Genomic DNA, 15863 nt, shown 5'->3' on the forward strand with positions numbered 1-15863 from the left:
CAGGACTGGGTTTTTTGCCTACCTGAAGGCCCCCTTCTATCTCCTCCCCATCTTGGGATCTAGTGGTGTCAGTTCTGTACTCGATGGTACCTCCAGCCCTGCACCACCACACCCTGCTGGCCACACCATTCCTGATCCAGGTCAGAAAACATTGAGCTTCTTGGCCAGCTGGGCACACTGCTGACTCATGTACAACCTGCTCTCCATCAGTACCCCCAAGTGCCTTTCTGCCTGGCTGCTGTCCTGTCACTCTGTCTCCAGCCTGTAGCACTGCAGGGGTTGTTGTGTCCAAGGTGCAGGACCCAGCACGTGGACTTATTAAACCTCACCTTTGGATTTGGGCCCTGGATCCAGCCTGTCCATGTCCCTCTGCAGAGCCCTTCTACCCTCCAGAAGACCCACACTCACACCCAGCATTGTGTCACCACAGTCTTATGAGACCCTAGAATGTCACAATGGTCTCTATGATTCCATGAGTCCTCCCTTTGTCACAATGCCCCTTTGGTTCCATGGGACCCCTTGATGTCCCAAAGTCCCTTGGATCCCTGGGCCCCACAGAGTCACAAAGGCATTTTGGTCCCCCAGAGCCCTGCAGTGCCACAGTGGATCCTTGGTTCCATGAGGTCTCGCAGTGCAGCAATGCTCTCCTTGGTCCCACAGTGTCACAATGGCCTCTTGGTCGCAAGGGGCACTAGAGTGTCAAACATGTTTTCTTCATTCCCTGAGTCTATGAGGAGCAGCACTTACCCCTTGGTTCCATGGGGCCCTGTAGTGTCACAGTGGCCCCACCATTACATGAGGTCCTGCTCTGTCACAATGCTCTGCACCGTTTCACAAGGCTGGAAAAGTACTTTGAGAGCATCAAGTCCAACCTGTAATCCAACACCAGCTTTTCACCCAGACCATGGCACATCCAGTCTATGCTGAAACACTTCCAAGGATGGTGACTCACCCTCTTCCCTGGGTAGCCCATTCCAATGCCCAATCACCCTTTCAGTGAAGAATATTTCCTAATTCCCAGCCTAAATTTTCCCCTCATATAGCTTAATGCTGTTTCCTCTTGTCATGTGACTGTTCCCTGGAAAATAAGCCTGACCTCCACCTGGTTGCACCCTCCTGTCAGGGAGTTGCAGAGAGTGATGAGGTCTCACCTGAGCTTCCTCCAGGATAATCATCCCCAACTCCCTCAACTGATCCTCACAGGACTTGTGTTCCAGACCCCTCACCAGCCTTGTTGCTCTTCTCTGGACACACTCCAGCATCTCCATGTCCTTCCTAAATTGGGGGCCCAGAAGTGGACACAGCACTTGAGGTGCTGCCCAACTAGTGCTGAACACAAGGGAAGAATCACTGTCCTGTTCCTGCTGGCCACACCATTCCTGATATATTGTAGTTCCAGGTGTTGGATGAGGGAATTAGAGGGAGGGGGTGGGGACAAAGTGTTATTTATTGTCATCCATGAAGGGTCTTGATTTTCATATCTATTCAGATTTCATTAGAAGTTTCAGGGGTTCAATATCAATTGGACATTGCTGGTATCAATCAATAAATACGAAAAGAAATCAGTACAAAATGCTTCTCTCTGCATTGTTTTCAATATAGTATATAGTATATAGCCTATTCACTTTGAATACACTACTGAAATCTGTCTAATTAATCACAGAAGAATTGAAAACTTAAATTATTCCCAGGGAATTTTCTTGTTTGGGTGTTTTGAACAAATACATTTTAGTTTTTCTCACTGAATCCCTGAACTGAAGAGGTCAAGAAAGAAGAGTTCAATATTAAGTTTGTTGTGGATTTAACATTGGCCAAATTGCCAGTGCACCCATTAGAATTATTTACTCACTTTCTGCTGTGAGATGGGATGAGGAGAAAGGCAAAACTAGCTCAAACTTTAAAGGTACAAAGAAAAAAATTTTATTACTAGAAACTACAAGAAAAACAAAATCTCAATAAATCTTTCAGAACATTTCTTTTCTTTCTCTTCTTTTCTTTCACACTGGCAACATACGGAAATGGATCTGTCAATTTACCATCTCTATAAATAGCCTTTCACCAATTTACTTGGGTGAGGAGAACTTTTCATCAGTCTATGGAGGTTTTGCCACAAGAAAACAGTTTTCTCCTGTCCTGTGTGTCACAGTGAATTAGCCTTTTAGGAGAATGTAAATCTGATCACTGTGTAAAAAAAAAAAAATCCCTTCCTCGACTTACAGTTTTCCCATAATTATTTTTGAGGACCATGTCAACTTATGAGGCAGCACACACAGGCTGATGGCCTTCCCTTCCCCTTGGTCCTGGAGTTTTTGGAAAAATTTATCAGGGGCAGCATTCCAGCTATGCCATGGGCCGGTCTGGCCACTCTGGGGGGAGGGGGAAGCAGGCAGGATCTCAGCAGCCGATGACACTGTCTAGTAATCCCCCTTTCCCAAGTTACTCAAAATTTGGAAGAGGACAGAAACAGAAGAAATAGAAAACCAGAGAGAAAGACAAAAAAGATACAGAGATGCACACTCTTGCATTCCAGTACTATTCAGACAGAACCAAGAGGAGGTAGGATCAAGATGTGCGCTTGCCTAATGGTCTGCCTTAAATTCTCCTTGGTCTTCCTGGGTCCCTCTCCTAGGTAGGACTTTTGGTCATTGGGTCACTCAGGAGCTGGGCTGGGGCTCCAGGGATGAGTGTGGAACATTGCCTTTGGTGTGACACAGACCACAGGAGCAGGCAGGAATTGGACTGAGCATGTGCTCTGTGTTTTTTTAAGCCCTTGGGCCTTCATGGGCCTTTCCCCAGGTGGCATTGTGATTGCTCGGGCAATCAGAGCCTGGGTCAGCACCAGCCCACTGTGTGACTGACTGACAGCTCATCCCGAGGTGTCTGGGACACTGATCTCATCCAGTCTCTGACTGTGACCATGGTGACACTGCAGAACCTTATAGAATCGTGGGTCAGTTGTGACAAGGACACTAGCAGATCCAAGGACACCATGGAGACACCATGGAGCCTCATGGAATCAAAGAGACCATTGTGACACTCTGGTGCCTCATGGATTCAGTGGGACCATTGTGACTCCAGACCCCTATGGAACCAGGGGTCAAGGATGAAGCTCTGGGGCTCATAGAACCAAGGAGCCATTGTGAAACTGATACAGGGAAAATTAAAATTAAAATTAATGAGTTAATGGTAAAAATACAGGAGGATGCTTTAACTAGAAGGGGATTGGCAAGATACTCTGAGTGCTTAACATTCACTGTCTTTGCATGAACAGGTCAGAGCAAGGCTTCAAGATAAGATAGAGGGCCAAGAATGTGCAAGCAGGATGGAAGAGTGAGGCCCATTCCAGATAACAGGGATTCTTTAGACCCCTGAGCCAACAAAAACTGGTATTAAGGCTTGGAAAGAAACCTAAGACTAATATGCAAAGAAGGTGAGGTTAAAAGTTCGAACTGAGAGGAAGACTGCTTACTTCATCCCAGACAGCCACCAGAACAACCAACAAGGAGCAGTGTGCAGTCACAAAGTGCCATGGAGCTAATTTTAATACGTAGCGGGGCCAGGGGAGATTAGGAAATGAATATGTATTAGGTGCACTGTTCAATCCTAGTTTGTAGAGAATAAAGAGAGGCACAGGTCGCCAAAGGTGTGCATGTTTTTGGATGAGCTATCCCCCATGCACCTCAGTGATGAAAAAAATACATGTCTATATCTTACTTTTTGGGTTATAAAGTTTTTCTGTGAATAAATTTGGATGACCCCGCTGCTCCCCTGAGATTTTGGGGCACCCTCTTTGCCCACGTCTGAGCTTGAGCCAGTGCAGAATCCCATCTGCAATGACCACACAGACCAAAGCGCCTGGGTGTACCTGCGCTGCATCATCTCCTGAGGTAACTCAGGGCTCCCTCTCACGTCTGGGGCCCTTGCCTGGAGTTTTGGGGTAACCCTGAAAGTTTGAGTGCCCCCTGACAGCCCCCCCACCATGGAGGGTCATCTGGGTCCATATTGACTGAAAGGATGCAACAGGAGTCGGGACACTTGGGTGCTCCAAACATCACCTGGACATCCCTAAAAATCACCTGCATACACCTAGGTAGCCCCCAGTATATCCTCGATCATGGCAAAAATCACCTGGATACACCTGGGTACCTCTTAGATAACTGGGTCAACCAAAACCACTAGGGCCCCCCAAAACTTGTGTCCCAAAAATCCTCATTGCTTTGACTGGGTGGACCTGGTAAATTCCCATTGACTTCAATGGCTAAACCCAGTGCCCCAAAAATTTTGTTGCAACAAATCTCAATTTTGGCTTCAGAATTTCCAGAATTTGGACTGAAAATGGAGATTTTTGGGCTTACCTGGAGCCACACCTCCAACACAGGTCACAGGTGTGGGATCAGGGATTTGGAATTGGCTTCCAGGAATTCATCCAGTACTTCCACAAAATCAGCATCATGATCCTGGAAGGGAAATTCCTGGAATTGTGTCCAACATGTCCCCCACATTTTACCCAAATTACACCATTTTAGCACCAAATTTGCACAAAAGTCCTGTTGAATTTAATGGATAGGCTGGGTGTCCCTAAATCCACCAAGGTTTAAACAGGGTAGACCTGGTGTCTCTAAATCCCTATTGATTTCTTTTGGGTAGATCTGATATCTTTGAATCCCTATTGATTTCAATTGGCAGGCTTGATATCCAAAATACGCCTGTCAGAAGATCATTATAACAAAAGGTGGGCAACTCAGAGACATTGTAAAAGACAGTTTATTGCTTTATTGCACCAGTCTCACAGAACGGTGAGACGTTAAAGTGTTACACCGAATGCCATAATATCAGAAGCCATCTCATTCGTAGTTACAATGCCTTACATTAGTTTTTTAGCCAATCACATATTTCTTATGAACTTTGTTAGCGTCTTTTATCACCAATCATAAATTGCTTTGCTTCCCACAGCTTTGCTGCCATGTACATTTTTCAACCAATCATGTAACACTTGACAAACTTGTAATGATACATCTTAAATTTCTAACTAACTAACCAACTAACTAACTAAAACCACCCTGTCACCCAGACGGTGGGACTCAGTGCCACATCCAGTCTATGCTGAAACTATTCCTGGGACGGTGACTCATCCACCTCCCTGGGAAGCCCATTCGAATGTCCAATCACCTTCTTTGTGAAGAATATTTATTAATGTCCAGCCTAAACCTTCTTTGGGGCAGCTTTAAGGCTGTGTCCTCTTGTCCTGTCACTGTTCCCTGGGGAAAGAGCCCAACTCCACCTGGCTGCACCCTCCTGTCAGGGAGTTGTAGAAGGTGATGAGATCCCCTCTGAGTCTCCTCCAGGATAAACAACCCCAACTCCCTCAGCTAATCCTCACAGGACTTGTGTTCCAGATCCCTCACCAGCCTTGTAGCCCTTCTCTGGACACTCTCCAGCTCCTCCAAGTCCTTCCTAAATTGGGGGCCCAGAAGTGGACACAGTGCTTGAGGTGCTGCCCAGCCACTGCTGAGCACAGGGCAAGAATCACTGCTCTGGGCCTGCTGGTTGCACTGTTCCTGATCCACAGGAGTCTGAGGGGTTGGATGTGGGAAATGGTGAGGAGGGGATGGGGATGGGGACAAAGTGTGATTGATTGACCATCATGAAGGGTCTTGATTTTCATATCTATTCAGACTGCATTAGAAAGTGCTGGGGGTAAATATCAGTTGGACAGTTCTGATATTCATCTATAAACAGGAAAAGAATCAGGAGAAATCACTTCTCTCGGCATTGTTTTCAATAGAGTATATTCATTTGGAATACATTTTTAAAATCTATCCAATTAACCACCAAAGATTTGAAAACTTAAGTTTTCCCCAGGAGCTTTTCATATGGGTATTTTTAACAGATGTTTATGAGCCTTTGTCACTGAATTCTGGAACTGAAGAGCTCAAGAAAGAAGAAGCCTCTGGAGTAGTAGAATTCATCAACATCCTCCAAGTGGCTGAGGATCCATCCTCATCAGAGCAGGAATGATGGAACAGAAATAGGAACAGGTGACGCACTGAGCACCCGCTGACTGATCACACCTGCTGACCTTACCCACTGACCACATCCCACTCACCACCCAAATGACCATACCTCCAATGATCACACCCACTGACCACACCCATATCCTAGAAACCAGTGCCAACACCCCACTGACCACACCCACTGACCACCCCAATGACAAATCCCATTGACCACACCCCCTTGACCAAACCAACGACAACCCCTCCAAAAATACTGAGCACACACAGTCCTGATTCTTTCTGCTCTCTCCTCTACGTTATTCAAAATCCCCTTTCTCCAATAGCTCAAACAGCTGGCTTCTTCCTTCTCCTATTTGACCAGGCAGAAATTCCATGAATACACACTTGTATCTCAAATACAGAAAGTTAAACTACAAGGGGAACCTTACAATTAATTTTACCAAACTGGCACCATTTCCAGTCTTTTTCAAAAATATCCAAATTCTCCAGCTTTAAACCTTACCCTCAGACTGGACTCACTATCTCAAACTGATCATGTGCTACATCCCAATTATAGGATCTCAGGAGTTCCAGGGCACACCTGGGGCACATAGGTCTCCTTTTATTAGATATACAATATCATCTCTTGTTGCACCGTCTACAGAGGAGAAGGACCCAACTTGGTTGTCACCCTGGTCCACAATGAAAAATTGTCAGCCCACACAAAAATCGAGGAGTTACCCTTATTAGTCCCCACCGTTATGGGTTTCTGAAATTATTCTCAACTGATGTTAATTCCCAGTCAAAAGCCAAATAATTACTTGTTCAAAGATAGCCCTTTCAGAAACTGTCCAGGAAACACCCAAGCGATGAGCATCCATCAATTATTGATGATTATGATAACCAGAACCATCAGGAAAGCTACATCTGAATGCCGGCTTCCCATAAACCGAGATCTGCATTCACCAAATTCATCATTTCCCAGACATGGTTTTGTCCAGCCCAATGCAGAGAAAGTCTACATGAATCTGTGCAACAACAAAAAGAAAGACCTCTGCTCCAGGCTATGAAAAACTGTATAAAAACTGGATTGACCAAGGAGGCTTTGTGAGCACTGGGGGATCCGATGCCATAGAGGTTGGATCAGACTGTGCTCACCCGGCGCCGATCCCGGGCTCAGCGCTGTCCCTTTTTGATTGTGGGTAAGGAGGATCGTATTTCAGTCGCAAAATAAATTATCGCTTATTCTAATTATATTTAATTCAGCTTAATCTCGTTTTTGTTTATAACACCCTCATCTACAGCCTGAGGAACCAGGAGCTTGAGGATGTCCTGAGGAATATGACCACTCTGTGTTTCCAGAAACAATCAAGTGCCTGTTTGTTTCTGCATAGCATTCAGAATGGAACTGTACACCGACTGCCCAGACTGCTAAGGTCCATGTATTTCTATTTGGTGTGTTCTACTTTTCCTTTTTTTTTTTTTTTTTTTTTTTTTTAATTTTTCATGGTATTTTCCATAAATGGATGCCTTTAGTCACAGTATTGCTACATCAGTATCTACTCTGCTTGTGTTCAGCATAGACAGTAAGGAGCCATGATCATTGTGCATTGAGGTAAATAAAGTGTCCTGCTCTGCCCTGTGTGACCCAGGTGCTTCCCCAGCCCTTCTCTGCCTCTGCAAGGGCAGTGCCTGTGAGCAGAGGTGGAGGGACTCCCAGCAAAGTAGCAGAGCCAGAAAAAATGGTCCTGACTCTTCCCACATCTGCTCTTCCCAACTCCACCCTCTTCTTGCCAACCCTTCTATGGCTGTGAGGCTGCAGTGCTCTGGCAGCTTGGTCACAGTCCTGCTGCGTGTCTGTGCTGTGACCACAGGCAGGGACAGGCCATGGGCACTGCTGGGACACAGCTGGGCTCCAGCACAGCAGCTCCACCAGCAAAGGGATCTCCTGAGGGCAGGGCAGGAAGGCTTTGTTCTCCTCCACAATCAGTCTCAGAAACAGGCCCAAAGAACAGACTCTGAGGAGGCTCCTTGTGTTCCCTGTTCTCCCAGGGCTCAGTGGGATGAGATCAGGGTCCCAGTATGACCGTCAAGGGAATCAGGTCTGGGTCAGGTTTGCTTGTTGGTGGCCAGTGCCCATCAGATGGTAAATGGTCTGTGCTGAACCTTGCTGGGTTTCTGCAGCTTGTTCCAGGGCTGATGGCAGAGCAATGTTTGTCTACAGGGCCTTGGGAGCTGCCAGGACAGCACAGGGGACCTGCAGGGACAGGGTGTGCCAGGGAGCAGCAGGGAATGGAGCTCACTGGGAACAGGCCTGCCCATGGTGGGGTCACCCTGAGATTAAGGACTGAATGTCTGCTGTGACCAGGAGAGCCCTTCAGCCCCAGCGACACAGCAGGCACAGGGAGAGGAGTCTGGCACTGAGTGCTCTGAGCCTCTGGCACCTTCCACAGGAGGATGTAGGGCAGCCCCAAGGCTAGCTGGCAGCCCTGGAACAAGGCAGGCACCTCTGAGCCTCTGCATGGCTCCAGCAGAGCCTGTGTGGGTGGGGGTCAGTGCAGGGAGCACCATCAGCTGCCTCTGTGTCCCAGGCTGAGCAGAAGAGCCAGCAGAGGCAGCCCAGGGCCCCGGGCAGCACAGCCCCCGTGCTCTGCAGAGCAGCAGCCCCAGCTCAGGCTCTGGGAGCAGGGCAGGGGCTGCAGCAGTGGCTGCTCAGCCAGCACAGACGTGTTCCCATGGCACAGGCTCTGTGGGCAGCTGGCATGTGCCAGGAGCAGAGCAGGAGCCCCTGGGGTGCAGAGGAGCCCTGGCAAGAGGCTCCTGTCCCTGGGGCAGCAGCAGCTGCCTGAGGAACCCTGGGGCCAAATCTCTGCTGCTGTGCTGGGCAGCGGGGCTGGCCCGGGGCTGCAGGAGCTGCCTGAGCTGAGCATCTGCTGAGCATTCCAGACACAGAGTGGCTGTCCCTGACCTGCAGTGCCTCCAGTTCAGCCTGCAGGAGGTCATTGTGCATTTTAGAGTAAGATTTCCATCTTGTGACAAAAGTTACAATTGCAGCAAACTGGTAATTTTTCTCAGTGTTTTTTGTGTTGTTATTCTGGCTGGTCACTCTGCCTCAGCATCCACTCACAGTTTACTCAGAGAAGCCCAATGCTGTTCATGCCTAGCAGGGTCCCCGTTCCCCTGGGTTCCCCCAATTCCACCTGGGCCACAGCTTCCACCAAGGATGTCCCACAAATCCACCCCAGAGCCTGACACGGGGACAAGGGGCTGGGGCTGAGTGACCAGGACATCAAGGACGGGGATCATCCAGGTCACTGGGCCTGGTTTGGGTTCACCAGGGCAGCAAAGGTTTCTGGCAGATGGAGCAGGGTGAGGGAGGGGCCTCCAGGATGGGGCTGGATCCTTTTGGCTGTGAGGAGAGGATGAGGGTGCTGGGATTGTCCAGCCTGGAGCAGGGAAGGCTGAGGGGCTCCCCATCCCAGCAAGCACAGGAAGAGTTTAAATGAGTCAGGCTGGTTATAGCATTTCCTCAGCATTCAAAAGCAGCATGGCTACCTTTCTCCATCCACCACTGAAATCTTTGCTAACAGGGCATTTTTCAAGCTGTTTTCACTGCATTCCAGGCAGAGCATCCTGATACAACACCTTGATTGTGTTTGTATCTATCATAGCATCATCATTCTGAGGCAAATATCAAAGGGTTAAGAGCTTAGCTGAGGAATAGAAGCTATACATATAATGATCAGAGTAGAATCAATGTAGAAAATTAATAATCAGTGGCTGAACCAGTAGAGATAAGAAAATAAATTACTTGCTTGGCTTTGTTGTGTCAAGTTGGGCAGTTGCAATATTGTTGAAGTGAAGAAACCATAACTGCACCTGGGCCCTGAACCAGCCAGAACCAGGTTGGGAACTTGAACTATGGTCAAAGGGCCTGAGAACCTAGGAACAAGACCAAGGTGAAAAGCTGAAGGCAAGGAAGGCTCCCTGACTTCATCATTAGGAGACCTCTGACCCATTTCAAACACCCACTGACCCATTTGAAGGAAAGAACTGTGCAAGAATTGTGCAAAAGTACTTTGAGCTAATTTTAATAAAAAGTGAGGTTATGGGGTGTTAGGTAACTCATATCTATAGGCATATTGGGTAACTAAATGTATATGTAAGGTTTTGATGGAAAAAATAAGGCAAAAGCCCTGGGTATATTGCACATCCTTGTGGGAGATTTCTCCTGGACTTGCCCAGCATTGTAATAAATATACTACTTTCTAACTTAAACTGGCTGGAGAGTCCTGTATTCTTTGACAATTGGTGAGTTTGCCATGAGAAACTTTGTTTGGCTGCAAGAGCAACCTGGGCTATGGATGTCTCTGGGACCTTCCTGGAGGGACCTCCGGTCCCCAGCTGCTCATCATGGAGACAGACAAGACATGCTGCACACAAAATTGTACATTTAAAATGATGTGTATGCCTGTCAGGCCTACACATGGATAAAAGGCAGCTGACAAGACGCAGAAGACACTCTCTCTCAGCACAAGCCTGGGCAGTTTTTCTTGCAATCATCGGGAGGGTGCAGTGGCCACAGAAAGGGTTTGTTCTGTCAGGGAGATCCACCAGCAGTTCATTGGGTGAACTGGGCAAATCCTTGTTTATTGCTGCTATTTTCATCATTATTTTGATTGGGTCCTGCCTCTGTGAATGACTGTTTGTGTGACTGGTGAGATGTACTTAGGAAGAAGCGAGCAGGAGCTTGGATCTGTGTTTTCGTTTTGGGAAACTGAAACGGCTGGAGAAGAGCAAAGCGATTCGGTGATCATTTAAAATTGCTGTATACTGTGTGCTGTGTTGACAAGAGGTGGATGCTTTCTCCCTTAATAAAGAGATACCCTTCCCTGCAGTGATTTTGACTTTTGGATTCAGGTTGTGTGTGGGGAATTCCGGTTTAAGGTGGACGGTATTCCCTGTAACACTCGTGTTCGGGCTTATCCGGTCCCCTGCCGCCACTGGTCATTGTGTATTTTAGAGTAATATTGCCACCTTGTGACAAAAGTTACAATTGCAGCAAACTGGTAATTTTTCCTGTGTTTTCTGTGTTGTTAACTGGATGGAATATATCGAACTTCAGCAGGGAGGTTGGTAGCTTTGGACTGGCAAGAGTCTGCACAAGAGGGTCAGGACATTCAAGAGAGAAGAGGAATAGATTGCTTTTGTGGGTGTTATGAGCCTTTAGGGGCTTCTAGAAGTTGGCACTCTGCATGGTTACTGTTACAGTGCAAGATTTTTGAAAAACGTTGTTATTGTTCCTCTGAGAGATGGCAAGGTCTATGCCCTCAGTGTAAATTGAGACATCCTAACCACGCTGATTTTGAACCTAAGATCCTAAAGTTTGTGTGTGGCAAATCACATTCAATACCTGCAACTCAGGCATGTGTGTGGGAGAAAGCTTGGGAAAGGACTGTGAGGCTGTGTGGAGAGAGATTTAGGTGGAAACAGGATAAGACAAGAAGGAGGAGGTAATGAGTACTAGACAAAGCAAGGAGATTTCTAAGGCCAGTCCTTTAGCCTGTATTTTGACACACTGGAAAGATTTAGTAGGGTATGGGGGCACTGAAAAATAGCCAAGTTTGATCAACTTTCACAGACATATCCCTCAGTAGAATCCATTAAATATCAGGAAAATTTGGTGTTCCAATAAAACTTTGAAGTCTTGAGAAGATTCTTTAACCCACTGAGGGAGTTAATCTGATGTAAACAGCACCAAATCCCTTTGAGGGTCATTAAAATCCTTGTGTTGTGTCTGTGCTGCTGAGCTGGGCTGGTCTGGCACAGAGGCCGCTCCCAGGCACAACCAAGAAGAGCTTCAAAAAGACATTTCTGCTGAGGAGCAGCTCCTCTCCCAGCCCAGCAGGGCTGAGGGCACTGCCTGCAGGCACTGAGGGGACAGGAGCCAGGCACAGACAGGCTAAAGGCAATCAGGACTGGGAAGAGATTGAGCTGAGACTTCACTTGGGGAAACATCTTCACAGCTCTGGACATGGTGAGTGTGGGGGTGCAGGGCAATGTCCCCTGTGCTCCTGGAGGGATCTCCTGGAGCCAGCACACCCCACAGCCTGGGGGATGTGTCAGAAGGATTCTCCCAGTTTGTCTGAGGCACAGGAGGAGGAGGAGGATGTGCTGCACAGCAGGGCTGCCCTGGACGTTGTCAGAGGAACAGGGCAGGATGGCTCCTGGTGCCAGGGATGGCTGCAGGGGTGAATCTGGGGCTGCAGCCAGGGCTGCCCAGGGCTGTCCTGCAGAGCAGCTCCTGCAGCCGTCAGGGCTCTTGGCCAGCCCAGGGCATGTGCCATTTGCCAGGGACAGCTATCAGCCTGCCTGGAAGCTCCCCATGGACTGTGGGGAGAAGTAGGTGGAAAGAGCCACCCCCATCAGGGCAGATTCCTCCTGCTGTGGAGATGGTGCTGCATGGCCAGGGCTGGTCTCAGCTTTGTCCTCAAGGCAAGGGAAAGGGGCTGTCAGGTGTGTCTGTGTCACTGAGACTCCTGCACTGTCCCACTGGGCATCAGCATATCTGCCTCACATCTCCCTCATAAAGTGCCTCCTCACCCTCCTCTGGTTGCAGACAGCAGCAGCACCTTGGCTTGCAGCATCTCATTTTGTCTGAGGTGCCCTTAAGGCCCTGCTGGCAGGGAGATGACCCTGGGCAGTGCCCTGTGCTGGGAGGGGTGTGAAGGGCAGAGCTGACCCCCAGGGCTGGGCTGGGCTCTGGGAGCACTGGCAGGGACAAGCTTTGGTTGCAGAGAAATAGCTCCCAGTAGGAACAACACCAAGTAGTAGAGAGTCACACCCGCCCTGAATATTCCTCCCTGTCCATCTGCAGAGGAAAAAAGGTGAAGGTTTATAGAGATAAATTTTGAAATTGGAATCTGAAAAAGTTTTTTTAAGAAAATTTTATGTGTGAGAACCCTGTAAAAGCAGGAGGTAATGAGCAAATGGCAGATGTGTAGGACAGGTAGGTCTGACTGCACTGGGGCACAGGGAGGCCTTTTATCCCAAAGGGATCCTAAATGCTCTGGCTGAGAGCAATGCTGAATTTGAGCGAGCAACTCAGCAGCAAAACCATAAACTCAAAAATAAAAAAATTTTACAAATTACAATCAAAGTATGAGTAGATAATTTGTAAGGATACTACAGAATATTTCATAGGATTGGCTCAAAGAATTTGTACCCACCTTTTTAAAGTCTTCTTTCAACACCTCAGAATGTCCAGAGTGAAGTGATGTCCAACAGCAGCTCCATCAGCCACTTCCTCCTGCTGTCATTGGCAGACACGCGGCAGCTGCAGCTCCTGCACTTCTGCCTCTTCCTGGGCATCTCCCTGGCTGCCCTCCTGGCCAACGGCCTCATCATCAGCACCGTAACCTGCAGCCACCACCTGCACACCCCCATGTTCTTCTTCCTGCTCAACCTGGCCCTCACTGATCTGGGCTGCATCTGCACCACTGTGCCCAAAGCCATGCACAATTCCCTCTGGGACACCAGGAACATCTCCTACTCTGGATGTGCTGCTCAGGTCTTTTTCTTTTTGTTCTTTATCTCAGCAGAGTACTATCTCCTGACCATCATGTGCTACGACCGCTACGTGTCCATCTGCAAACCCCTGCACTACGGGACCCTCCTGGGCAGCAGAGCCTGTGCCCACATGGCAGCAGCTGCCTGGGCCAGTGGCTTTCTCCATGCTCTAATGCACACATCCAATACATTTTCCCTGCCCCTGTGCCATGGCAATGCCCTGGGCCAGTTCTTCTGTGAAATCCCACAGATCCTCAAGCTCTCCTGCTCCAAATCCTTCCTCAGGGAACTTGGGCTTCTTGCTGCTGGTATCTGTCTATCATTTATTTGTTTTGTGTTTATTGTTTTCTCCTATGTGCAGATCTTCAGGGTGGTGCTGAGGATCCCCTCTGAGCAGGGACGGCACAAAGCCTTTTCCACCTGCCTCCCTCACCTGGCTGTGGTCTCCCTGTTTGTCAGCACTGGCATGTTTGCCTATCTAAAGCCCCCCTCCATCTCCTACACATCCATGGATCTGGCCCTGTCAGTTCTGTACTCAGTGGTGCCTCCAGCCCTGAACCCCCTCATCTACAGCCTGAGGAACCAGGAGCTCAAGGCTGCAGTGTGGACACTGATGACTGGCTGCTTTCAGGAACATTAAACTACAGGTCAATTTCTGAAAATCACTTGTAATAAAAGTCATTTTTGACACTTCTTGCTGGTTTCATTTTGAAGATTCTCTTACATTGTTTTACCTTTTTTCATTAATAATGTCCACAAAGAAATATCATTGGTTGTGCCATTTCTAATTTGGTTTCTCTTCTCCTTCGCTGTGGCCACAAAATGTGACAATGTGGGTCTGCACTCTCAGGGCCTTAAATGCACGAAAGGGTCTCCCAGCAAAGTTTTCACTGCAGATCCCCATTTTGTTCCCTCCTCTGGATCTGCAGCAGCAATGTCTGTGTGCAGAACTGGGGCAGATCAGTGCTGGCTAAGCAGCTGTGCCCAGCAGCAGCAGCAGCACTTGGTGTTGCCAGTGCTGTTCCCATGTCACTGCCCCGCTGCGCTCCTGCCCCTTGTGTTGCTGCAGGGCCTGAGTGCTCTCGGGGCTGGGCACAGCCCTGGGTGTGGCAGTGCCGGGGCTGTAGCAGGGACAGGCCATGGGCACTGCTGGGGTAGCGCTGACACCTCAGGGCAGGGCCTGGGGGCTCCAGGCTACTGCAGCAATGGCCTCTCCCTTAGCTAACACAGGTGCCGCATCCTTGGAGGCACAGACACGGCAGCACTGGCTCAGGAGCCCCTGTTTGCACTGCACAGAGCAGGCGTCAGCACCCCCATGATGCTGCTGTGGGGAGATGGAGCTGAGTGAGTACAAATGCCATCAGCCCATGGGGCCAGCAAGGGCTAGGGGATGGGAGGGGCACCACTCAGGCTTGTCATAGCCTCTAAAGTCAGCCAGAAATTTTGTTCCATGAGCTGTGAGTTTCCTGTCCCACAGCAGATGTTTTTGCTCAGAGCCAGGGCTGACTGGCAGCCACCCACAAATTGCTGTGGGCATTTCCTTTCCTCCTCCTTTGCTTTCTTTCCTCATTCCTGATCCATATTTCTATCTCTTTCCCAATCCCTGTCCCCTCCCCTGCAAAGAGCCCATCCCTGTTATCTCTGTCCTCTCTGGCCCCACTCCCCATTTCAGATCCTGAGTTGGCACCATGGGAATTTCTTTTGGGGAGCAGGATCATCCTACAAGTGCTTCAGGAATTGTCTGCAGGCTCCTGCAGTGCCTCATGCTGCTCCCTTGCCACAGGCACCACAGGCCAGAGGGGAACATCTGGGCTGCTGTGTCTGAGTGTGGGGCTCCCTGTTCTGGGCAGTGAGGAGGGGCTGGAGAGGCTCTGCAGGACTGACAGGATGGGCTTTGGGGCTGTGTGGAGAAGCTGAGGGACCTGGGCTGCTAGACCTTCTGAAGAGTAGGCCCAGGGCTCATCCTGCAACTGCTGCAGGGGTGGTTTCAGAGAATTAGAATCAGGAAGGCTGGAGAAGACCTTGGAGATCATCAAGTCCAACCTGTGCCCTGACACCACCTTGTCCTGCTGAGCTTCCTTTTCTCCATGATAAACATCCCCAGCTCCCTCAGCCACTCCTCAAAGGTCTTGTGTTACAGACCCCTCACCAGCCTTGTTGCCCTTCTCTGGACATGATTCAGCTTCTCCATATTTTTCCTAAACTAGGGACTTCCAAGAGTCCTTGCACTGGAAAAATGGCCCCTTGATTCCATTGGCCTCAGGCTGTCACAAGGCTCTCCTTGGTTCCACAAGGCCCTGC

The 15863-nt window shown here is 48.9% G+C and overlaps 1 protein-coding gene across 1 annotated transcript; it reads left to right on the plus strand.

Annotated features, from left to right (window-relative positions):
- Positions 1-13269: 13269 nt before the first annotated feature.
- LOC306816040 (olfactory receptor 14A16-like) lies at positions 13270-14212 on the plus strand (the record flags this gene model as incomplete). The annotated part of the gene is made up of 1 exon (XM_079332537.1): positions 13270-14212. One exon carries the CDS (start codon positions 13270-13272, stop codon positions 14200-14202), a length of 933 nt encoding a protein of 310 aa, XP_079188663.1. The 3' UTR covers positions 14203-14212.
- Positions 14213-15863: the final 1651 nt, after the last annotated feature.

This window comes from Erithacus rubecula (genome assembly GCF_903797595.1).
Source record: "Erithacus rubecula genome assembly, contig: scaffold_344_arrow_ctg1, whole genome shotgun sequence".
NCBI classification, from domain to species: Eukaryota; Metazoa; Chordata; class Aves; order Passeriformes; family Muscicapidae; genus Erithacus; species Erithacus rubecula.